Genomic DNA, 27,216 nt, shown 5'->3' on the forward strand with positions numbered 1-27,216 from the left:
TTCATCTTCCTCACACATTACCTTCCTCCATCTATTCCCTTCACCTACCCTGCTTCTTTCTCCCATTTATTTCTTATACTTTGTATACTTCCTTTCTTTCTCTTCATTTTATATTTTATTCCAACTGGAATAGTACTAGAGAAAAGAAAGATGTAGCGCATAAGAAAACAAAGTTTAAAAAAATGAGTTGCAAGCACATATACAGTAAGTAAATAAGTTAATGAATATTTTAAAGTTCTTTCTGTGCATAGCATTATGCTAAACAAGGAATCAAATATAAACCGTAAATATCATTTATTGAATTTAACTCATTCTCTTTTGTGAACCCATAGCTTGGACATAAGTAACTTCAGGGAGCCATTCATGACTGGTATGAGAGCCCTGTGACATCATCAAGCCATTAGTCAGGAATGCCTGGCCTCAGAAACTCACAGTTGGATATCCAGTGTTTGAGAATGCTGCTCAGGCTCAAGTATAGGCACCAGAGGAATTGGGAGTGACCCACTAGAGCTAAATGGCCTGCTTACCTCCATCCCCCATACTGGTTTTTCAAAGATGCTCCTACTAGTCCCCTTCTGTACCACTACAAGTAAAGCAAGGGGGAGGGATTTCTTTGTAAGAGCCAGACTCTTCTGACTCTAACCTGTACATCCCATCACACCCCTGTTTCAAAGTATTCTTGCCTTTTAGTCTTTATTTCTGATATATATGTCTTAGTTTTTATTTCACAGCCAGCCCCTCTTTCTGACAGGAGCCCTTTCCCTTGCCCACCCAGCACATGAGTGAAAAGTAACAATCTGTTAATGCAGATTAGGATAAGATTAGGATTAAGTTTAGGATAAGAATCATGGGAGATATTCAATCACATGTCTCTATCAACATAAAATAGTTGATTTCTTTAGGAGGATAGGGCAAATATTCATGAAGGTATAGTCATTAAACTGCTCAGCAGAAACACTATGGTTTCAAGAGAAAGCTTGTTTTGGGAAAGAAGAAACAAAACAAGTAACAAGCTTAAATCAGCAAAGTCAATCACTATACATATCAAGCCATCTAGCATTTGAGATCGTAGACACATGAGAAATATGATGGGACACATAGATTGTGACCTTGAAGATTCAGAAATCTGAAAGCCAAGCTAAAGGCTTTGATGTAGCTCACTATGTTAATGTCATATTATTTAAAAATATTTAATATTTTCCTAATATTTTTGAAAGTCTTAAGAAAAATATATGATCAAAAGTTAAGCTTTGTCCTTCCAAAGCAGTCTTTGCAAATGTATGATATGCTTACTTTTTCTCATTTATACACCTAGACAATTCCTAATTACATATTTTGTGTTTTTCTTCACTAATAAATTTTAAGTCTCATGATGTCTATGTGTATATTTTCAGTATCTAGCATATTTTGTTTAAAAGGCAGCAAGAATGATTGAAGTGGAAGAAAAAAAGCTAAGTGGGGTTGCTTGACAGATCAAAGCCAAACCAGAAATGTGGCCTTAACAGTGAAAATGGGATAGATGAGAAGTATATGTGAATCAATAAATTCATTAAATGAAGTATCCTGTGTCACAGGTTAATTAGGGATGAATAAAAGGCAATCACATACCTTTCACAAACTGAGTTAAACAGTGATGCCACTAAATGATATAAGGAATAGAATAAGAAATGTAGGATTCAGAGAAAGTTGTAGTTTGTTTTGAAACAATAAATTTATCTTATGTTTTAAATGAAATAAGGAAATAAATCTGCTAGGTTGTATCAAACCTGCATAGCACACAGGAAAGGACTGGACCAGTATGAGTCTGTCAGAGTTACAGCCTAACCTCTGACAGCAACCACCTGTGATCTTGGTTGATGCATATCAGCACTGTGAACTCTATTCATGCAGCCTACAGTAGAACTAATTTGTATCTACATTCTCTCCTAGATACAAAAATCTAAAATTCAATCATGGATCTGGTGCTCAAAGGGAAAAAAAATGTGAATAGAATATTGAAAGGTATTTTTCAATTATACTATAAGACATTCTCTTAGATTCAAAAAAGAAAAAATGAAGAAAAAAGAGCCACATCTGAGCATTAAATATCTTTTTAAAGTTCTGTATATATAGCATATAGATCTAGTTGATAACAGTGATAGCTCTTGATAATAATCTGGACTTCTTAATTCAAAGGACCTATATTACTTCTATTGTTTTACTTTTGAGAACATTCTATGAGCTGTGTTCTGTGTTAACCATCTTATGTAATTTAATCTTCAGAACTACCACTCAGATAACATAACAACCCAGCTGTATGGTTACTGATATGGCTTCCATTTCACACATTATAAAACTATAGCATGAGCAGGTCACAGAGCTAAGCAGAGATTCAAACTCAGGTTGCCGGGCTCTAATGCACTGCTTCATTTGTCACTTACAAGCCATCTCTTCTTCAATTCTTCTCTTTTGGTTTCCTTGATCCCATTACACTATGTCACCCTACTACGTTTTCACAGTTCTGAGTCTTTTGAGCCTTTTTCCAGGGCTATTATTCTTACTTCCTTTATATTCTTCTTCCTTGTCCCATCCTTTTCCTTTCTCCCCTCCTCCTCCTCCTCCTCCTCCTTTTCCTCCTCCTCCTCCTCCTTCTCTTCCTCCTCCTCCTTCTTATGCAGTTTTACTTCCCAATTGTTATGTTAACTTCACCAATATTGACTTTAATTTCAAGAAATTAGTGAAGGGAAGGTCTGATTACTTTGCAGAATATTGGGCGTGTGACAGCTAAAATCTTCAGTGCGTAGGAGATTGTTGAGAAGATTGCACTGAAGTAAGGAACATGGAAACTGGGATGATCAAAAGGTATTGGCAAGTTTTTACAATCCAGAGGAAATGACTACATTGTTTTGATTATTAAGAGTGTAATATTAAGAAAACTTGGAAACAAAGTGGTAAATGGATAATCTGGGGAGTTAGTTTCCATCATGGTAAAAGATCATTCAATGATGTTACCATGCGGTTGCTGTTTCTTCCTTTGAGCCAAAATGGAGTTCAAAAATGAATTAAAAAGTTACTTATTAATATCAAGGCTGTTAGATTATGTGCTGGAGATACAACTAAAATGTATGCATTGGAGATTTTGAAGTCTCACATTTGACCCAGATCTGTACAATACAAGAAAAGACAATTCTTATTAAAAGAGTGCCAAACTTAATGCAAGAAAAAACAAAAAAGAAAAGGAAAGAGTGCTGGGAATGGGAACACAGTCTGCAGTCTAGTGGTAGAATGTTTTCCTAGCATGTGTGAGGCCCTGGGTTAAAATTCCATCACCAGAGAGAGAGGAAAGAGAGAGAGATCTGGAAGAAATACCAGTGAGAAACATGCGTGCAAAGTACAAAGTAAGGATGAAAAGGATGAACAACTGTTGTGACTTGTGAGGACTTTTGAGGAGATGAGATAGAAGAATTTTCTAGAAGAGATCTCAGGGGACTCTGGGAGACAGAGAGCCTACATATGTTGAACTAAGGATCAACTGATTTTCATCAGTAAAGTTCAGTCTTCCAGGGTCAAGAAATAAAGAAGCAGAAATACAGACAGGAGGGCACAGTTATCCAGCAACGAAAGGATATTCTAAGTAGATGGGAAAGGTATTCCCCACGATGGAAGCAGTGACAAAGACCCAAGAAAGAGCAGGTTTGGTCCAACTAATTTCCCCCTCTTTATCTGATTCTCATCAGGTAAGTTTCTGTTCTTGGTTCTTCCAAATTTTCTTTCTCTGATTTGTGGTCTGCCATCACATTTCTCTACTCCTAGTATCTTCTCTACTGCTCACCCTGAATTATCTTTCCTCTCCAAAGTGCTGTGTATACTAATTTTAAGTGAATGTATATTAATATATCAAAATCCACTTCAGAGGAAAACAGAAATGAATTGATCACAGAAACTAGCTCAGATATCTATTAGATCAACATTCAGAAAGTAATCAGAAATCACAGTCCCTAGTGTGAGCTTCCTTTCTCACCTTTAGTTGTTCACTTCTGATCTAGGAATCATCCAGACCTCCCACAGCTTCTGCTGTAATTCACATCATTTTGCCTTTCTCCCTAATAATCAGTATTTATCTCACTAAAGCAACAGCCTGCTACAACTTTAGGATTATACTAAATCCACAACACTGGCAAAGGAGGCCATAAATATTTGGGAACAACCAAACTGAGAAACTGATAATTCTCATGCAGTCTATTGCCCATGGGCTTTTTACTTACTGAGACTGAAATTTTCACTTAATACCCTCCTTTGATATTTCCTCCTTAATCCTATTTATGTGTTTCTCATCACCCTTGTCTTTTAGTTATAACAAAGTGGCTTCCACATCCATCAAACACCTGCCCCTTTTTCTGTTTTGAATGAAGTGAGGCAAACCCCTTCTGCCCTTAATTTTCCATAAAAATCTTTAATTACAAAATCATTCAGGAGCCTATGAGGTACAATCTAAGAGAAACTCAGGACTCTCTCTTCACTTCAAGGAAATCTAACCTGTGATTAACCATGGTTGGAACAGCAAACCCCAAACTCTTGTCCTATTTACTCCAGTTTGTAAATGCTCATCTTTCACATTCTAGGATATTTTTTCCTCATGGAGACTGGCTGTTATCAAAGTTAAGATTACTTAAATGAACCCTCCATTAGAATAAAAGAATATTCTCTGGCTGGGTAATCAGAGATGAACTTCAGTAACAAATATCATTTCAAGAGCATGAAACATGGTTCCATCCTAGCCTTGGGTCAGCTAAAGTCACTGTCCTGGGTGGTTGCTGTAAAAGGGGGAGACATGGCAGGGGAAAGTCACAGATCCTTTCCTCTGAATCAGAAGTTTACTTAATCTAAAACCTGAGAGCCAAGGGACTGAGTGAGTCTCTATAGAATGTGTTGCCTCTGCATAGTCTAGAACCCAGCCCCAGCCCAGAGTCTGGTTGTATTGCTTTCTCTATCCCAGGAGACCTAAGCCTCAGTAACTGAAATTCAGGAAAACATTTGTGTCTTCTGAGCTCTGGGTCCTTTTATGAAGTTTAAAGAGGACCCATTGAGTGATAATAGGCTCCCTGGGATGAGTATATTTCTGAGATAATCCTGGGAAATTAACAAAAGCCCTATCAGTGGGAATAGTGAACAATGTCACTGCTCTGACAGAAACAAACCAACCAAAGAAGACAGGATGTTCCTTTGGTTTCTATTAAATGCCTGAATTTTGTGACAACATGATAGTCAGAGCTGAAGGGGCTATTTTATAGTGTTAGAAATGCAATCCTTAGGAATTCTCCACCTCCTGATATAGCATTAGCTTTGGAGGTAAAAACAGAACAACTGACATAGAATAAGTTAAAGATTTTATTCTGTGTTGAATTTCAGTAAAACTACAGTTATATTAATGAATATACAACCCTTATTCCCTGCTCATAGTCTAATATAGGGAAAAAGATATTTCTCTAGGCAAATTAGTCATCACCATCAACTCCCAGCATCATAGAACTTCACAAGTTTCAAAAACTTGAACTGATATGTCAGTTCAAGATCCCCAATGTTATTATTTTTCCATAATGAAGGTTAGGACATCAAAATTCAGAATGTTGACTCACTTTATTCATCTGTACAAATCGTGAGTAACAAGCTGAAAATTAAATGCAGGCCACCTTGTCAAATCTTATGGTCATTTCATAACAGTTTTCCCATAAATTAAGCATTGAGTGTGATTAATAAAATAGGAAGTGGTTCTTTAACCACTTATAATGAATTTATAATAATAAAACCATTCAGGTGAAGTTAGAAAACATTCAGAAGAATTCACTATTTTCATATGTGAACTGTTGTGATAATAATATAGGACTGTGTGGATTATTTTTCATAAATTATACTTAACACTAGATGACTAAAATGCATTGTAGTAGATCAATGGTACAGAATAGAGGACACGGACACAAACCCAAATAAATACAATTTTCTCATACTAGACAAAGGGGCTAAAAATATGCAATGGAGAAAAGATAGCCTCTTCAACAAATGGTGCTGGGAAAACTGGAAAACCATATGCAACAGAATGAAATTAAACCCTTATCTCTCACCCTGCACAAAACTCAACTCACAATGGATCAAGGAACTCGGAATCAGACCAGAGACCCTGCAAATTATAGAAGAAAAAGTAGGCCCAAACCTTCAACTTGTTGGCTTAGGAGCAGACTTCCTTAACAGGACTCCCATAGCCCAAGAAATAAAAGCAAGAGTCAACAACTGGGATAGATTCAAACTAAAAAGCTTTCTCTCAGCAAAGGAAACAATCAGTAATGTGAAGAGAGAGCCTACAGAGTGGGAGAATATCTTTGCCAATCATACTTCAGATAGAGCGCTAATATCCCGAATCTATAAAGAACTCAAAAAACTCTACACCAAGAATACAAATAATCCAATCAACAAATGGGCTAAGGAAATGAACAGATACTTCACAGAAGAAGATGTACAAGCAATCAACAGATATATGAAAAAATGTTCAACATCTCTAGTAATAAGAGAAATGCAAATCAAAACTACCCTAAGATTTCATCTCACCCCAATTAGAATGGCGATTATCAAGAACATAAGCAACAATAGGTGTTGGCGAGGATGTGGGGAAAAAGGTACACTCATACATTGCTGGTGGGGTTGCAAACTAGTGCAGCCACTCTGGAAAGCAGTATGGAGATTCCTCAGAAAGCTTGGAATGGACCCATCATTTGACCCAGCTATCCCACTCCTTGGCCTATACCCAAAGGACTTAAAATCAGCATACTACAGAGATACAGCCACATCAATGTTCATAGCTGCTCAATTCACTATAGCCAGATTGTGGAACCAACCCAGATGCCCTTCAGTTGATGAATGGATAAAGAAACTGTGGCATATATATACAATGGAATATTACTCCGCCATGAGGAATGACAAAATTATGGCATTCGCAGGCAAATGGATGAAATTGGAGGGTATCATGCTAAGTGAGATAAGCCAATCTCAAAAAACTAAAGGACGAATGATCTCGCTGATAAGCAGATGAGGACATACGGGGGTGGGGGGTAGGAGGGGTTAGTGTTAGGGTTAGGGTTAGGTTTAGGGTTAGGGATAAGGAGGGTGGTAAGAATGAGGAAGAAAGGAATGTATAGAGGGAAAAGAGGGATTGGAGGGGAGGGGGGAAGGGGAAAAAAATAACAAAATGAATCAAACAACATTGCCCTATGTAAATTTATGATTTTTAATTAAAATTAAAAAAAAATAAAAAAAATAAAAATAAATAAAATGCATTGTATACCCTCCTGGTAAGAAAATGGCCTCAACTTAAAAGGGATAGGATAATTAGGCATTAACATGCATATTCACACACACATATTACATAGTATATTTACAAACACAAACCGTTTTTTTATTCTTTTAATCCTATGACGACTACAGAAATTACTTTTTCCCCACTTGGTGATGATCTACAACAAGTACTTGGCCTAATTTACATTATCAGTATTTCTGGATAATGTGTCTATTATAAGAGAAATAGTAAGTTATTAAATTATTAGAAACAGAAGATACCATATTGCATCAAAATACAATGCAAGGAAAATGAACCAAGCCTTCACAACTGCACTCCATTTATTCCTAAAACAACATACGGATTTGGGAGAAGCTGAATCTGGCCATCTCTGCCTGATACAATGAAACTGTTGTAGGTTTTATCTGACTCTGACTCTCTTGTTCAGAAACATATTGAGTGAAATACCTTCTCATCAATATTTTGCATCTCATAAAGATTTCTTCTTTGTACAGAAGTGCACTGAGTACAATATTCCTTGCAACTGAACAAATTGATATTTTATTCACTTTCATGTCCCTGTAACTCATGTTTGCATAATTTTGGATGCATTGGAGCAGATGCCGAAAAGTGATACCCTATATCTATGCAGACAAATGGCTGTTTTGCCTATGAATCTTACATGGGCTATAGATCAATTTAAAACCAAACTGCTGAAGGGGGAATTTTGCATGTAACTTAATTGTCCTTCACAGGTCAGTGCATAATCTTTGAAGATAACCACTTTCAGGGTTACAGAAGCATTTGGGCAGAACTTAAGATGAGAAAGCATTTGACTGAGAGAGACAGTGCTACTTCACTCTATGTGATGACTGTTTATACTACTTTAGCCACATCTCTCACTTCAGCCACCACACTAACAACTCACTAAGCTGAGGTTTTCATCACTGTCACTTAAATGTTACCAGACACTTGTCTCTTCCCTGTGTCAGTAACTCTGCCCCTGCTGCTTTTGGATGCCTACACTTTTGCCTCCGGGGATCAAACCTCGTTCAGCAACACAGTGGATGGGTCAGGCAGGGCCATGGGTGATGATATAAGTACATTCAGTTGTGGTTTTAGGGTACCCAAGAGGCAATAAGATCAATAGTGCATCAACACAAAGAGGTTCCTCCAGATTCACAGCATTATGTCTTGTAGGTTTGTTGCTACTTCTTCTTCTCATGTGGAAGAAATTAGCCAGGACTGGTAGATGTAATAATACAGAAAGAAAACAGATAGTTCATGGACCCGAACAGAAAGCTATAAAGCCTAAACATACAAAGAATCTTCACATGTACTTATTTGAACAATAAATAGCATATAAGTAGTTTAATATTCCTCTAAATATTTTTATTGCTAAAACATTATATCTTATGTAGGCTCATGGATTGTTTATAGCATTTATAAAATCAGATCGTTCATATTAAAAAGCCCTCATACAAATTAAATATATTCTCTTCGGGTCTTTTATGCATTAAGAGTAGCCTTATTTGGGCTATGGATACATTGATATGGATACTTCTTTTCTAAGTAAAGTCATATACATGGATGTAACATGGTTAGCTCCTGACCTTCTGGCATTGAACACTTTAAAAAGTGGAATAAGGTTTTTGAGAAGTCAGATTAAGAGTTAGCAGGGGATGGAGAAATATTTGAATCTCAATGCCTTATTTTCTTTATAAGTCGGTCTAAAGGTCCCTTTAAATATTTTCCACTCTTAGAATCAGTGTACTTTGGATAAAGTGCCTTTCTTGGCAGAAAATTTCCATTACATTTCAAGAGTCTGAGGAGACTTCAGTGAAAGTCCAGGTATGTTGGGCTTCTAACAAGGTAAATGAAACACTAAGAAAGTATAATTTGGTTTGTTTTCTCTCTTGGTAATGGTTGTCCACTTTTGTAGTAGAATGGTGTGGATATGTTTCCCAGGGAATGGCATGAGAGGCGATGCTTAGAACAAAGCAGTATTCAATGCCAGCCAGAAAGGAGTGCCAAGATTGCCGCTTGCCGCCGACCAGTGGGACAAAAGACAGGTTCACTAGAGAAGTTCATGAAGCAGCTTCCGCTTTATTTGGATAACACCCTCAATATATAAGCAGTCTCATGCATAAACAATTGTAATCAGATATGTCCATCCAATCCTATTAAAGGTCAAGCGATCACGAGCTCAAGCATACATGTAAGATATATCTGTCCATGCGCTAGGTGACTGACCTAATTATCATACAGCCAAGGCTGTATGTTTTCTCAAGGCACATTCAGCATGCCCTTTGGCTCTCTGCCAGTCGCCATCTTAGATGCATGTGGCGTAACCCTGGGCCCCAAGTCTCCCCTACCACAAAGATGAGAAGTAGGACAGCCTCAAACCAGATGCAATAGCAGCAGCATCACAACCAGGTCTCAATCGAGATCTGTAGTGGTCTCAGTAAAGCTTCCCTGAACAAAATAAGGAGTGAGTCAGCAATGTCATGTATTCATTTTTATACATGCACAGGAGATACATGCTAAAGACAATCTGGCCATGTGTGTATCTCATGAACCACAGAAATATTAAGCAATAAAGACAGTGTTTTGTATCAGTTCTTCCTTTCAGTGTAACAAAATTTTTAGATGACAAATGTGTCAACATAGTGACTTAACATTCACTCAATTGAATATATTATTTTTGGTCCTTGCAGAAGGGCTACCCAGGACCTACCAGCACTACCCACCAGGCAGTCCAAGGTCTGGTCAGTGACAGAAAAGCACACTTGTTTGCAGTTTTCACTGAGCCAAAGTAGGTAATGGTGGCCCATGGGTGGCTAGATTCAGCTCCAATTCTGATTTGTGATCTAAGTCCCGGGCACCAATCTTTGTACACTTTGCCCATCATCCTCCTCTCCCTAACTTCCCACCCCTATAACATTCTTAATCTTTGTTCTGAAATTCCCTTTAAATTTTCTGGAAGCAGTATTACTTTAAAAGGTTTATCAGGCATAACCAGAGAACACAGTCTGGGACTAATTACTTCCCACTACAAAGACTGTTTTTCCATGTACTCTACTGAGTTACCTATGAATTATGAGGCATTCAGTGTGGCTGGGAAAAAGGTGCTCATTCAGGCCATGTTGAGCATTGGCCTGTTTCCTTTTATACTCTGGGGTGCCGTAGGGGGCTCTGTTTGTTTGTTTTTGTTTTGACCCAGTTACTTTTCTCACAATGGTGCATGACTGGGTACATTTCTACAGATCCCTTCATTTGCAAAGCTCTCTCATCCACTCTTAGGCACTCAATACTTTGGCCTCCTTCATTCCTCAGTAATGAGTCATCATCTTGGTAAGTTTACAGGCTCTGTCTAGGTTTTCCCTTCGTTTACCTTGAACTAAAATCTCAAAACAGGGAGATGCAGTGATAGTAACACTTCCCATGTTTGTTTCCCCATCTCTCAGAGATTATAGTACTTTGTTGCCAGATGTTCATTATTTTGGAAATAGTTGCTTCATACATTGCCTATTTATTTTGACTGTTTTAGATGGGAAGATATATCAACCCTTCTCCTTCATTAACCAAAACTGGAAGTTTCCATCCATTCCTCTTTCATTAATCAAACATACATTGACTTCCCTTTGTATACCAGACACTGTCTTAGGCATTTGGGATAACAGAGGAAATAAATAATAAAACCTTGAAAAGAGTGGAAAAAGTTACAGCAGGAAATATGTAATAAAACCTTGAAAAGTGGAGCAGGGAGAAGGGTTGGGGGATTTCAACCAAGTCTTATAGAAAAAAAAAAAAAGTAGGAAAAGCCAAAACTTTTAATGAGGCCACACTTATTCAGACTAAATGGACCTATGTCCACCAAAAAATGTATAGCATTGCCATGTTGTGAGGCATTATGTTAATGATAGCGGGACTTTATAACAACAGGTTAAAAAAGAGACCATTTCTAATTCTCAACTTCTCAGAAAGAAAGTTAAAAATCACATTTCAAAATTACTTACCTCACAAAGGCCCAAACCTTGGACACTAACAAGTCACTTATCAGGAGCAATCATTTGTAAAGAAGAGCTCCTCACATGTTTGTCATGGACAGTAGGGGAACAAATGATCTCGTGCTTGAATGCATGATTAATGATAAGAGCCCTGGAGCATCCAGAGAAGAAACTTCGGCATGGCTTGACTCCAAGTGATTTGTTTTTGTGGCATCTCGTGTGTGTCACACTAAAACCAAGATCTCAGGGGAATATTTAAACTCTCCCTCTGGCACCTTCCATTTGTGATTCTCTATTGAGTGTAATAACTTTGGTGTCAGGCAGATACTTCTACTAAAGGTTTTTAACAACTCCTAACAATGCACCTTTTCCTCACCTGAGCCAAAGGGGCGAGACTGGAAGAGAACTGTGCTGCTGAATTCATTTGCCAGCTTGTGCTGAGGCTTCTGGTTTCATGGTGAGAAGATCTCGCAGTGTGTTCGCTAAAATAACAGAGATGGGGCACTGCCTTTATAAGTTGCTTACCTGAAGGTTTCCTTATTTTTAGAATGAAAAGTCATGGAAGAGAGTTTGGGAAAGTGAAAATAGAGAGCGTTCATGGAGAAGCCAAGAATAAAGCTAGAGGAACTAAGGTTTAGCTGATGGACAGTCCTAGTGTACAAGTAAGAGAAAAGGTGTTGTTTGGGCCTGCTGAGAGATTAGAGAAATCATAATTAGAAAGGATTTAAACACAGTGGAGTAGGATAAGGAGATTACAGGGTAAGGAGGAGGAATGGGAAAAGTGAGGCACTGTGGAATGAAACTGACCAAATTATGCTGTGTACAAACATGAAGAGACCACAGTGAATCCCACCATATGTCTACCTAAAAAGCATTAGTTAAAAAAATAAATAAATAGAAGGAAGATCATTGCAGTGACGGAAGTAGAACAAGAGAGGAAGGAAAGAGGCTAAGTGGAAGTACTGGGATTGAAATGGAATGAAGTATATTCCATGCATTTATGAACTTGTCAAAATGAACCCCACTATTAGGTATAACCATAATATACAAATTTACAAAAAACATTTTTAAAGGATTTGAGGGGAGGTTAGAAGTGAGCCATACTAATTAGCTAAATGTTTTTTGGATCTCAAAGTATAGTGTGAGGAATATCTTTTTTACTACAATAGACAGCCTACCACAAAGATCAATGGAAATCTGAGCAAAGATAACTGGAAATTGAGTAAGTTGACAAATTCTAGAATGAACATTCTCTATCAAATGATATACCTCTCTTCTTCTATTTTCAGGTTTAATGGCATATATTCTTCAGTTTTAAATACTCCTAGAGGAAAGTATGAGCCTGAAAACATTTTATACATCAGAGTTTAAAATGGATCTTAGATTACTGGTGAGTTTTATGTCTCTCCTAGGCATTATGAAAAACTTGCTACAGTAACACTCTCTAAACTATTGGGCCTTATAGGTCCAAACAGATCTGGACAATTCTCACTGAGCTCTGTGAAGCCAGCAGTCCCAAATTCAGACATTTAAACTGAGTTAAATGAGTTAAGGGAAACTCATTTAGGTAACAAAAGTTAATATGAAAGCATATATATTAAGTGTCAAATAGAGGAATAAAGAAATGCTTTCAGTAAGAATTTAATGGCTGGAGGAATATTTCAATAGAATGCTGAATACATGCTGGTCTTTAATTTGTTGATTTAATAGCTGTCAAATCTGAGTTTGCGATTAACTGGTGCACAAAAACTCTGATGTGAGCATGAGTAAGTCATAGGCAACCCAATTGGATTGGAGTGTAACTAAAACATAAAATTCATAGAAACAAAAGATATATTCATTGAAAGAGCCAGGGATGTAGATGGAAGAAATATAAAAATGAACTAGGAAGTGATATGAACCAAGTGCATCCTTGAGTTTTACACTAGTATTTGCAAGATGTCAATGATGGGCTTGATGCTGGTGGTATTAGCAGTGCCTGAATCAGTGAAGAACAGAGGGAAAGATGAGTCTTAGCACTGATTCAGGTCCAATGTGTTCTGGAGGAGAAGAGCAGAAGGAGAGCTGACTATATGTGTACACAAGAATTTGTAGTATGCATATCAGTACATGTTTAAAACAGGTGTGGAGGGGCTGGGTTGGGGCTCATTGGTGGAGTGCTTGCCTTGCATGTGTGGGGCTTTGGGTTCAATCCTCAGCACCACATACAAATAAGTAAATTTAATAAAAGCATCGTGTCCATCTATAATTTAAAAAAAATTGAAAAAATAATAAAACAGGTGTGGTGATTTGGTCGGTGAGAATTTCATGTTTATAAGAAAGTTCTTAATGCACTCAGCAGTAGTGTGATGAGTGTGGGCAATATATGCAGTGTGTACGGACACTCCAGACTATTGGGCATTATGACTTTTTTCTCAGCCAGCTGAGTGACTCTGATACTCTATGTATACAGAGGGTGGAGTTGTATTAGGCTTATTTTGTCCTCAGTACTCTAAGATGCTAAAAAGAAAGTCATAGCTTGAAATCATGCAGGAGAGTATGGCAGGCAGTCAGTGCTGAGAATGTCTGTATGGAGGACACAACGAGCATAGGTCTACATGTCCATGGATAAAAATATGTAAATGGTGATTCGTCTGGCATTTGCATTTCAAAGATATATTTACATCTAAAAGGATTTTTTTACATTTACATAATTCTAAAATGATTCAAAAGTTCTCAATTTTGCTAAGAGAAAAAAAAATGAACTAATTTCTTGCCAGAATGCTTTGTGCTTATGGTCATTTTCCTGAGGGGGGCAAAAAAATGATTCATTAGCTTCTGTTTAAACTTTTCTTCTGGTACCGCTAGACTTTTTGTCATATTTTTAATTTTTATCAATTTTTCAGAAGTCATTGAGTTTGGATTCATGCTCTTCTTGATATGGGTTTGTCTCAGTTACTTTCCTACTCCTTTCTCCCTATTCAAATCTAGTTGCATCAGTATTAACTGTTTCTGCATAGAAAATTGCAGTTTTAAACATATTTAAATCTAAATGTACTTAACCAATCATAGCTAATATCTTTTCTCACTTTTTTGTGGGATAGAAACATAAAATAATACCATTTCTTCCAACTATGCTACCTTAAGACATTTATTAAGATATTGGTATTTATGGGTTCCTAATACATTGCATTCATATTTTGGAAAAGAGATATTTTTAATATTTTCAAGAAATTATTTGTTGTTTGATACTATTTTAGCATTAGCTGAGAAAATCACTGTTATATTTTGATGAATATGTTCATTTGAAAAGCAAATAAACATACAATTAAAAAGCAACAGAGAACCCAGAAATTCATTATTATAGTGAAGGAGATCACCAGAACGTCTTTAGAGTGAATTGAGGTTTAGGTGGGTTATTGAAAGACCCTGTGGTCTATCTCTGCAGGTAGAAATACCGGGAAAGCTACACATGTTTCCAGATGCCTGAGTATTCACAGGTATGATATTAATGGAGGAGAAAGTACAACAACTTCTTTAAGAATTTTTTCAAAGATGATTGAAAATAAAGGTAGACACAAATATAATTAAATAATACCAAGAAATAAAGACATGCGAGAGTGATATTTTTTTCCTAAGAATTGTAATAATGAATAATGTCCTCAAGTTTCATTTTCACTTGATCAATATTCAAATGTTCTAGACTGAAGGAACTCTGTTAGCTCTTACATATTAATAGCAGTTATTCATTGACCTCACTCCAAATAGTCATTTGGATAGGTTTGAAAACATTCTAAGGATGAATTGCTTAAGGTAAACATGTCTAGAATTAATGCTTCCCTGGAGGAGTCAGATGCATTATCTTTTGCTATCTTAAAATTTATAATTTTTTTTTGCAACAGGAACATTTAAAAGCTGCTCTGGGCATGATATGGAGCTTACGAACAATAGTTGGTTTCAGCCACCTACTCTCCTTCTAACAGGCATTCCTGGACTGGAGTTTGTACAAATATGGATCTCTATTCCACTGGGCTTCATGTACCTAATTGCACTCCTTGGAAACTGTACCATTCTCTTTGTTATCAAAACCACCTCCATCCTTCATGAGCCTCAGTACCTCTTTTTGTCTATGCTGGCAGCTACCGATGTGGGTCTATCTTTATCAACTCTACCTACAGTCCTCAAGGTCTTCCTCCTGAATCACAGGGAGATTGAGTTCCATTCTTGCCTGGCACAGATGTTCTTCATTCATACCTTCTCCTCCATGGAGTCTGCCGTCCTGTTGGCCATGGCTTTTGACTGATTTATAGCTATCTGTGACCCACTGCACTACACTTTAGTTTTAACTCCTACTCGGATTATAGGGATGGGACTCTTAGCCGTGTTTAGGAGTGTGCTGTTGATGATGCCTTTGCCAATCTTGCTCAAGCGATTGCCTTTCTGCAAGGGAGTCATTCTATCCCATTGTTACTGCTACCATCCCGATGTGATGAAGCTGGCCTGTGGCTCCGTCAGAGTTAACATCATCTATGGACTGTGTCTAGACGTCTGCTCCTTTGGCATTGACTCTATATTCATTGTCATTTCATACATCTTGATTTTGAAAACAGTGCTGGGTGTTGCCTCAGGAGATGGTCAGCTCAAGGCACTTAACACTTGTGTTTCTCACATCTTCATTGTCTTCATCTTTTATGTCCCCCTCATTGTGTTGGCCTTAATTCACAGGTTTGGTACATTCACATCTCCTCTTCTCCATGTCACCATGGCTAATCTCTTCCTCTTCCTGACTCCTGTCCTTAACTCTTTGGTTTAAAAACCCAAAAACCAAACAGATAATGTCAGCAATGCACAAGATACTCAAGAGCAGGGTACGCTTCATGTAGTCATATACGACCTTAGTCAGAGACACCCTGACCCTCTCTGCCCTTTGGTCTGTTTGCTTTTCTAGGGAGATGTCATCACTTCGAGGTATGGTTTCACAAGAATTGAAATATTTTCTTGTCTGCCAAGAAGTTGGTGGTGTCTTGTTTATTGTCTAAGAAGAAAATTGCTACATTGTGAAATGAGAGTACATGTAAACATCAGCGTGGGATAAGTGTATTGCTATTTTGTTTTCTCTTTTAAGGAAACACATGAAACGATGCACCTTGATAGTCGTTGAAACTGAGCAGTTAATGATCATCTTCTGGAAAAGTAGCAATGAAACCAGAACTAGGCAGCAAAAAGAAAAAGACATGAACTTGTTTTTATAAATTTCAAATTATTCTTTCAAAGAATCATCCAATAGTATAAGTGAAAAATTTGAAAATTGGGGAGGCAAAAATATTTTTGTGTCATTAACTAAAAATAATAAATTCAAAGTTGATGGAAGATTATCATTTAATAAAGGGATCTATTTGACTTTTTGAAAAAGTAAAGTTATATTAAAATTAAAACTTCATATATATGTCAAAAATTAATTTTAAAAAATGCAAAACACTAGCTTTCAGGTTGCTCTCCCAGGACAACTATCTTCTGGGCGTAGCCAGGCCATTTGATGGTCAGGGAATAAACTTTAGGAGACAGTATTTCAGTCCATTGTTTAAAGGAGCACTTCTACCCAATGGGTGTGCATGTCATGTACATGGATATGCCATGTATATGTCAGAGGATAAATTCAGAGGAGATGAGAGTACCTGCTGTGGATGGAGAGAAAGAAAATGGTCATTGAGAAGAAGGAACTGTGAATATAAGAAAACAACCTGTCTTCTCAGAGGATTATCCTGATCGAACCAATGTTCTCAGAAAAGGCAGTACCTTGTGTTTTCTCTCTTCCACTCATTTTTAGGATGTTCTTCCCCTGTCATTCATAAATTTATTCCTGGTGCCTATATGAAGGCCTGGAACACAGTAGGTGGAAACATGAACATATTTCCTGAACGTAATAAATTCTTTTGTGTCTGCTGACCTACTAGACTTTCTCCATTCCCTTTTCTCCCCCCATCTTCCTCATTTCCTTAACTCTTTTAGAGACTAATTTATATGTTTCTCATTTGCTGAGGTCTGGGGATATGAAAATAATGCAGCAAATTACTTTAGTTTTGAATAGAATCTATGGGGAAAGGCAAGGAGTAAATGATGGATATACAGTGTCTATCATAATAGAAGTAAGGTTAGAGCACTATGGGATGTATAAACCAGACTGTACGAGTCAGGGACTGAAATAAGGAAATGAATAAAAATCAGACTAATAGCCCTTAGTCAGGGGAAAGTGTATTGAGTATATTAAGCAAAATTAGAAGTATGTACAAAGGCCTGGGAGTAGGACAGAGGACTATACCTACAGGAGGTACAGGTAATAGAGTACAACTACAGAAGACAGTTTTATTTCACAAAAAAATCTCAGAACAAATGTTAGAAAATGTGGGAGCAAAGACAATATTATGAACAAATAAATGTATAATCTTCATTCATAAAACCATAATTTAGAACATTCGATCTCATATTCATATTTATATCCATATCCTATATCTAAAATTACAACAAAGATCTTCAAATATCAAACAAGTATAAAACTGAGAGTTCTACTTCCCTCATTTAAACCATCATTAACTTTCCTAATTCTTCATGCTTGCTGGATCTTGAAAGATTTTCTCAGAGCAGCACGGATCTGTTTGGTCTTCAGACTATACACAATTGGGTTGAGCATTGGAGGCATAAAGAGATAAATATTTCCCAGGATTGCATGTGCTAATGGAGAACTTCTGCGGCTGATTCGATGCATGACAGTTATTGCCAGGAGAGGTCCATAATAAATAAAGACAATAAAGATATGAGACAAACAGGTATTGAGAGCCTTCATCTGTCCTTCTCTGGAAGCAATACTCAGCACCGCTTGGAATATCAGAGCATATGAAAGTGCTATGAGGAGAAAATCAATCCCAAAAGAAAAGATGACCAAAACCAGACCATATAAAATATTGATTTTGACTTGGCCACAAGCTAGCTTCATGACATTTGGGTGGAGACAGTAGGAATAGGAGAGTGTTTGGCCCTTACAGAAAGGCAATCTTTTTAGCAGGATGGGCAATGGAGTCATGAGTGCTACACCCCTCAGTAAGGCTGCCAGTCCCATTTTGGTGACTCGTGAGTTGGTAAGTATGGTGGTATATTGCAGGGGATGACTGATGGCCACAAAGCGGTCAAAAGCCATAGCCAACAGGATCCCTGAGCCCATGGAAGAGGATGTATGGATGAAGAAGAGTTGAGTGAGGCAACTATCAAATGCAATTTCATAGAGACCAAGGATAAAGACCTTGAGCACAGACAAAAGTGTGGAAATAGATAGGATGATATCAGCCCCAGCCAGCATGGACAAGAAATGGTACTGAGGCTCCTGTAGACTCCGCTCAGTCCTTACCAAGTGTATTACTATGCAGTTTCCTGCCACTGTAGTGATGTACATCAGGCTCAGGAGTGGTCCCAGCCATAGGCGGGCATCCAGCAGCCCTCGGAGGCCAGTCAGGATGAAAAAAGAAGGCTGAAATGCCGTGGTATTGATTTCAAACATGAAAACTCTAAGCCCTGTTCAAAACAGTTTCCCAGAAATGGATCCTAAGGAAGAAGAAAACAAGAAATGTCAAATTCAGGAGACTACTAATTTGACTAAATGTGCCTACTGAATGTTATAAAGGTCAAGAAAGAGACTGAATGAAGAGTAAAATGACACTGACAATTCTTATGCCAGGGAATAAAGGTTGTTTTCCTTCTGAAACTGCTGTGAGATCAGTTAGTTTCGTTTACTAGGACAGACATAGGCAAGTTAAAATTGAAGTGAAAATGAGTAGTGTAGCTGTGACCAGTCTATTTTAAAATTAGTCAGATCCAGGAATTATGCAGTGGTAAAAGCAACTGTGTTGTAAAAACACAGGTTACTTAAGGAAAGAAATTGAAAGAAACTGAAGAATAAGTGATCTTGAATAGCTAGCTAACCAGTGCTTCTGCATAGTTATAGAAGCAATCTAAATAGGAAAGAAATAGTGCCTAAGTGTCTCTCTCTCTCTCTCTCTCTCTCTCTCTCTCTCTTTCTCTCTCTCGTGCGCTTGCACTCATGCACGCACACACACACACACAGTGTTGAGTTTTATCTCTGCTGAAACTTTGAGAAACTCTTTTCAGTTCCCAAACTAACACATAGAACTACTATTGTACACTGTGCTGTCGTATTCTGTTTTCTAAGATAATCTTTTTCTCAATTTAATCAATACTGAGCTACCCCTCTATTAATCATTTCACCTATAACTTCAGCCTCTCCTGCTATTTGTTTCCTTACATTAGTAATATAAAATGCTCAAATTACTTATGATATAATTTTATAACAAAACATGTCTCCTTTGAACTCAATTGATTCTCTGTCTCATATTGTTATACTTTGAACTTTAAATTTATATTTATATATGTACATATATAGGTACACATGGAATATATGATATAGTTTCATATGTACATATTTATATCAAATTGTTGTATATAAGTTGAATAGATATACATACTGTTTCATATGTGCCCCTTTATCATTTAAGCGGTATGATGTTTACCTCTATGGTAAAAATTTAATATAATTTTCAAACATATTCATATATTTTATATGAGTAAAGGCAGCTGAAAGGGAACTCTAATAATTGTTATCACAGAATAAGAAGCTTGAGCTCCTACTGGAGCAATTCTCCGTTGGGCAAAGTGGGATGCATGCTCACCAGCTCTGACATTAATATCACCATTGGTTACTAACTTCTTTGGGCTTTTGAAAGTAGATGACCACCTCAGTTATTTTGTCCATGGAAAGTTATCTTTCTTGACTTAAAACATTACATTCTCTTGATATTTTCTTGTTTTAATGAATAGTCCTTAGACATTTTTTATGGTCTCTCATTATCTTTGTATTAATAAATATTAGCATTACATTGTTGTCAATCTCTATGTTCCTTATAGTCAATTAAATTTTAATGTTGTTGCTTTTAAAAGTATATCCAGTTTTGTTTTCTCATGTGTTTTGAATTTAACTTTTCTAAAACTAAATTCACTTTCCACGTACATAGATATCTGAAATGTCTCCATAATAGAGCCATCTAATCATCTCTAACACAATCTTGAGGAAATCATCATACCTGTCCTAGATTAATTAAATACATTACTATGGACACATCCATTTAAACTGATGAGAATACAATTCATTTGCTAGTCCTAGAATTTCCCCTTTTCTTCATCAACTAATAAGTGCACAAAAGTTCAAAACATAGTATCATTTAACAATCTAATGGTCCAAAAATATCAACTTAGATAAATAAAAATTTATACCTCAAAATACTAGAACACTAAAGGACTTTAAAAAAATAACATGAGAAAGAACCTCAAATAAATAAAATTATCTATACAAAAGTCTTCATTTTTCATTGTCTCTTCCTTACCTGTATATGTCTTTGTGTCTTATCCCTCCTGACTTCCCAGTAAAACAAAAGTTAACAAATATACACTAAAATGTTGAATAATAGAAGAGAAAGTATATTTGCTGGAAGAGTAATTTGAACATTTTTCTTGGGCAAAGGAAATGAAAGTTATCAGATAAAATTGATTTGAGTAATGACCAGCCTCAAGTATGCATGGAGACAAGATGTTAAGAGAGAAGATACCTGTTCCACAGAATCATAAAGATTCCTATCTGGCATGATTGGCAAAAGCAAGAGGAGAAAATAGAATCAAAGATTTGTAGTATTTGAAATTTTGTTTACTAAATTGATTTACCAAATTGTTTACCAATTGACTTACCCAAAAAACTATTCACCTTCCTTTCTTCCCATATCCCCTTCCCAGTCTAGTTACCTAGAGATATGTAGAATAGAGTCAGGGATGCTGAGGTCCCTTCCTTGAAGATATTGAAGAAACTACCCAGAAGAGATTGATAGCATTAGTGCCCATATCAGTTTTGCATGCAAAGTAAAGGACTTATCCATAACTATCTAAAGTCCATTTCCATATAGTGCACCAGCATATCTACCATTGTCAAATAACTATATCAAGAAAGAGACATACCAAAATTAATAATTAACTGAAATAAAACTAGTACTAACTGCTTACTAAAGTAAGTAAAGTAAACATAGTATTTCAGTGATAAATAAAAATAGTGAATCCAGATGTGGTGGTGCACACCTATAATCCCAGCTACTCAGGAGGCTGAGGCAGGAGGATCCCTCTTGTTCAAAGCCAGCCTGGGCAACTTAGTGAAACCCTGTCTCAAAAAATAAAAATAAGAAGGGCTAGAGTAGCTCAGTGGTAGGTGTTTGCTCTGGTTTCGATCAGTACTAAAAGAAAAAGAGAAATAGATAATGAAGTTTTCAAAGTTACTAATAAAACAAGAAGCATAGAAAAGCATATCATCTAACTCACAGATGAAGGAAATGTATGTACTGGAAAAGAAACTTAAAACATAAATTAATATTCTCTGATACGTTTAGATATATAATATTTAAAATAATCCATTCATAAAGCAATAGGATACCATGTAAAACACTATCTCCCACTTGGGCTTGTATCAGAAGTGCCTGCTGTGCTTATTCAAACACTGAAGACTAAGCCTCAACCCCAGGATCTTACATTTAGGCCTGGGAGGGGCCTGAGGATTTGTATTTCTACCAGTGTCCCTGGTCATACTTAGGCTGTGGCTCAAGGACCCAATTTTGAGTACCGCTGAGGTAATGAAAAAAATCTGAAGAAAACCTCTTATCAATTCAATCTGGACAATTATAATACAAATAAATAAAACTCAATTGTAAAAAAATGAAAAAAGGCAAAATAAATTAGAGAAAAATAAATAAAATCATAATCAGACAAATGAGAATATATGGATAAGTTAAGGAGGTACAATATGTGATTTCCCAAAGAACAGAAGACTGACATTGAAGGCAGGATCACATAAGATATTGTGTGTGAAAAAGATTCTTAACATCAGCTTGAAAGGATACATAAAGATAAAAAAGAGAATGACAGGACAAAATCACCCTTATGACACTTGAGAACTTATTGGAAAACATCAACTTCTTAAGTGTTCTTGATAACAAGACCACATAGAACAAAATAAAGAGGGAAAAGTTCACAAATCAGAGATAACCAGATAAACAGTTATATGACGTTAAACAGTAAAATTATGCTTCCCTGTGTTGTTGTTGTTGTTCTTCTCCTCCCCCTCTCCTCCTCTTCCTCTTATTCTTCTTCTTTCTCCTTCCTTCCTTCCTTCCTTCCTTCCTTCCTTCCTTCCTTCCTTCCTTCCTTCCTTCCTTCCTTCCTTCCTTCCTTCCTTCCTCTCTCTCTCTCTCTCTCTCTCTCTCTCTCTCCCCCTCTCTCTCTCTCTTTCTCCCTCTCTCTCTCTCTCTCTCTCTCTTTTATTCAGCCTGGAATTCTGTAGACATCTAGCTACCAGTTAATATGAGGGGAAATTACAGATATCTCAAACATATAAAAATAAAGGAATTTCCCCTCCAAAGTCATAGACAGAGATTCATTTAGGAAAGTGGAGGTACATTTAAGATAAAATATGGGCAATCTCTAGATTGAGAACTTCAGGGTAAAGCAAGGAATATACATTATTATCTAAGTTGATATTTTTGGACCATTAGATTTGGACCATTAGGGAGAGTAGGTGTCCTCTCCAAAGGGACAGACAGTCAAGAAAGTTTTGGGGTAAATATGCTGAAAAAAATATTAAAGAATGTTTGCCAGAATAATGAGTCTGGAAACAAAGGAAAAGAAATGAGAGATGCATTACATAGGATGCAGGATTCTCAAGAGAGGTAAGGTTAAGGTGATGAATACTGCGGAGAGAAACAGGAAGTATGCATGACTGAGACAAGAAGTGAAGGCAAAACAGCAGCAAACTAACCAGATGAAGAGAAAATGTTCCAAAATGAGAGGATGAAACAAATAAAAAGAAACCTAAATAATATATTAAACATCAAAACTGGCAGATAGCATCTGGGGTCATGATAATGGAAGTGTGTTTTTTTTTTTTTTATTAATGGAATAGAAAATTGTTTTCATTAAAAATTCCATGTAAGACTAGGGGTGAAGCTCAGTGAACTCACCTTAGCATGCAGGAGGCCTTGGGTAAAAAAAAAAAAAAAAAAAAAAAAAAAAAAAAAAAAAAAAAAAACTTGCATTGCACAGAAAATAAAAATGAAGATAAATTAAATTACCAAATATGAAGAAAACTAAAAAAAAAAAAAAACTAAAATATGGTATGGTTGCCAATAACTTTTAGAATGGGAAAAATCTAATGATTTTCCCACTTTTAGAAACATTCTTATTGCACAGTGATTTCTGTATTAGAATCTCACATAATAACATTTATGACTCAAATAAGAGCCAGTGCTACCTAAGAAGAATTTTAGATATTAGATTCAGTCTACAGAAAACACAGAATATTTCAAAATTATTTACAAAACAAGGTTAATACCAGCACAGCCAATGCAAAACTAAATTTAATAAATAAGAGAAAGAAAGAAGATTAGAGGAGAAATGGTAGAAATTTTAGAGGTGAAATCTTTCATGGAGGGGCATAAAAATATACTACTAAGTAAACAGAATAATAAGGAAATATTTACATATAATACTTAAATACCTAGACAAATTAATAGAAAAAATATTCAAGATATAAGAATTTTTTTTGAGAAGGAGGTCAGGAAAATAATACTGTGTTTCATGATTGCTAAGCTAAATTTCATGAATTCATGTCCATTCTCCTTTGTTACACCAAAGGAAAATTGTTAAATATTTTTTCAATATAAACCACTATTTACAAATCAATATATGGCAAGAATGATACTTTCTGATTCATGAAGAGAAGGAAAGAAATTAAACTGTTAAACTGGAAATGTACATTTCTTCAAAGCCTGCTCCTCTTCTTCCAAATTTCACTCTTTCAAAAATAAAAGATGTGCATCCTTCCTAATGCCCCCTGAATCCTATAAACATCAGACTTTCCTATATTTTTATACAACCCAGTGTTCCTTGCACAATCTCTGCTATAAAATATGTATGTCTCTTTTGGAATTCATTTGTTCATCTTTTCAATTACTCATTAAACATTTACTGGAAACACACTGTATGCAGGGGATTTCTCTATGCTCTGAAGATGCACTGGTATTCTCTAACTTCATTTTTTTTCACAACATTAGTATTAAAACTAATATATATAAAATCTAGACGTATACTCATGAATATCTGTAAACAGTGAGTCAAATGACATTTTTTTAGTTCATCTTTAAAAATTTCTAAATCTCTGAAAACAAAACCAAATTTAATAGAGTTTTCAAACACTGTTACACAGGAGAGAACACTTTTACTAGACATCTGATTATCATCCTAAAATGTACTGAATATCAAAAGATAAATTCAAAAGCATGCAGTTACTGTTTGGGGTACTCTCACAATTTATAGGAGAAACCACATTTTTTCTTCTTTGTTCAAGAGTTCCTGATATCCAATGTTCTAGAAGTCAATATATTATGGGGCTGAGGTACTACTTTTAACCTTCTGAACAGTGTACAGACCTAGATTTTAGAAAAAAAAACAAGTAGCAAAAAAAGTAATTTCTAGACTTTAATGATGTGTCCTCTCTAATGGAGTCAAGGTATTATATTAACATTATGATGTTGATACAAGTGCTTGGAAAGAAAAGGGGAAATAAGTTATCAGGAAAATACATGGAGCATTCTTATCAAAGGAGAGAGCAAGGGACTTAGCTCTAATGCATGTGGGAACATGTGAGAACAACCGAAAGAAAAATGGAGCTTAGTGGAACAGGGGACCTGTCTGAAATAGTTGAGGTGATGATGGATTTATTTTGTAAGGACCAGGTTGTAATGAGCCCAAGAAAATCAATAGACTGATGATATGATTATGTTTTCATTTCAGAAAGGTAAGTTCAGCTACTGTATGAGACACTCTGAGCCTATTTTAGTTTCCCAGGGAAGAAGAACCTGGATCAGAGTGTGTTTTTTGAATAAAAGTGAATGGGCTCAAGCCATATTTTGGAAGAACGTGGACATGATTCTTTAATCCTTAGTAAATCACTAAATCCTCTTGATATTGCTTAAGTTTATGTCTAATAATGTATAAGGCATGTCTTGGAACTGGACCCCTTCAAAATAACATTGTGATCTCAAGTATGGGCAGACGAATGTGACCCAGGAGCAGAACAATAAAACAATATTCACATTTAGCATCTTACTCTCCATCTGTATCCTAGGCAGATTCCCAAGCACACAAATGTTTAGTTTTACCTCAAAGTCTACAGCTGCAGAACTCGAGTGAGGCTGGCACTGCAGTTCCATCAACTGAATTTTCATGGAAGTACTTATTGCTTTGGATAGTGGTCCCAATGGAAATTCGTGAAAGTTTTCAGTCTCTCTCTCAATCTCTCTCTCTCTCTCTCTCTCTCTCTCTCTCTCTCTCTCTCTCTCTCTCTCTCTCTCTCATGAAACACTTACACATAAATACATGTATCCCTAATGAAGCAATTTCCCTTCCATTCCAAGAATATGTGGGTTTATGGGCTGAGAAGGGGGTTGTTTAGAAATGTGCAATAAGTGGTCATCAGGTGATAAAAAAAAGTTAATAAGATTCAGAGACCATTGCAACCAAAGAAATCCAGTTATTGCAAACATAACAGACAGAAATGAACTTTAATTCTCTTGATGAAAGAGAGAAAAAAGACATTCAAGTTTAAGATAAGACTCATTTACTGAGATGAGTCATGATAAATAGCCGTAAACTTTGAATCATTAATCAGTTTGATTATAAATTAACCAATTGATACAATTTATAATGAGCATAAAATTCATTTGAATTGCAAAGGATCTAGAGGAATCAGAATATTTTAAAAATGAAGTTGTAAACAACTTTACTGTGTATGATTTTAAGTCTTATTATAGTGCCACAGTAATAAAGAGAGCACTATTAACATAAGGATGGTTACACAGATCATTGGAACAGATTAGACTGCTCATATAGAGATTCATATGTATATGCTTGATTTATCCAAAAGTAGTATCAGAATAAATCAATGGATAAAATCTAATCTTTTCAAGAAATTTTGATGGTTAAACAAGACATTCACAAGATGTCATAATTTATATAACATAAACATTAGTTTAATATCATATAAAAATTAACTATAACTACAAGATCTAAATGTAAAATCTAAAATCATAAAACTTCTAGTAGATAACCTTGTTGAAAATATTTTTGATCCTTGATTATGATTATTAGAACTTAACAACATGAAATTTAAAAATATAATAATTTAGACTTCATCAAATACATTTTTTTAAATTCTGTCCTTTGAAAAACATGATTAAGAAAATGAAGAAAAACCATGTACTGAAAGAAAAATATGTTTCTGAAATGACACAAAATAAGTTCAATACCAAAAGTGCAATCAAAATCACAGGATCATAATAGAATTGTTGGAATAAAATAAGCTGTAGTTATTTTATTCACAATACTGCTCTAGTTATTATTATTATTATTATGAATTCACTTTCCAAATCAATTGAAGGCACTGAATTTGCTTTTTTCCCTGTTGCTTTCTATCATAAGTAATTTTCTGTCTAGAAATAGCACCCAACACTCTTCTCCTATCTTGACCTGAGTTGAATATCTTTGGGTTTTCGACTAACAGTTGAGTGTGAGCTATGGAGGATGACAGGTTTGCATTTTATCCTAGGAAATTCCAATGCCAAGATATTTACATGGAAAATTAGTCAGTCTGAATTTAATTTGTTAAGATATAATTTTCATAACATTAAGTTACTAATATAAATGCAAAAGTGGCATATTTCAAATATTCATTAGTTTGTTCATTAACAAAGAAACTGTAATATGATAGTAAAG

General features: G+C 35.9%; 1 protein-coding gene and 1 pseudogene across 2 annotated transcripts; one reads left to right on the plus strand and one right to left on the minus strand.

The window, feature by feature from the left end:
- The first annotated feature begins 15,223 nt into the window (after positions 1–15,223).
- On the plus strand, positions 15,224–16,175 carry LOC306638545 (olfactory receptor 51G2-like; annotated as a pseudogene). The gene has a single exon. The product of its transcript is annotated as an olfactory receptor 51G2-like (transcript).
- A 1,721-nt stretch (positions 16,176–17,896) lies between these two features.
- On the minus strand, positions 17,897–18,841 carry LOC306638547 (olfactory receptor 51I1-like; the record flags this gene model as incomplete). Its single annotated transcript, XM_079101768.1, has 1 exon — positions 17,897–18,841. The coding sequence occupies one exon, from the start codon at positions 18,839–18,841 to the stop codon at positions 17,897–17,899; it is 945 nt and encodes a 314-aa protein (XP_078957894.1).
- Positions 18,842–27,216: the final 8,375 nt, after the last annotated feature.

This window comes from Sciurus vulgaris (genome assembly GCF_902686455.1).
Source record: "Sciurus vulgaris genome assembly, chromosome: 11".
NCBI lineage: Eukaryota > Metazoa > Chordata > Mammalia > Rodentia > Sciuridae > Sciurus > Sciurus vulgaris.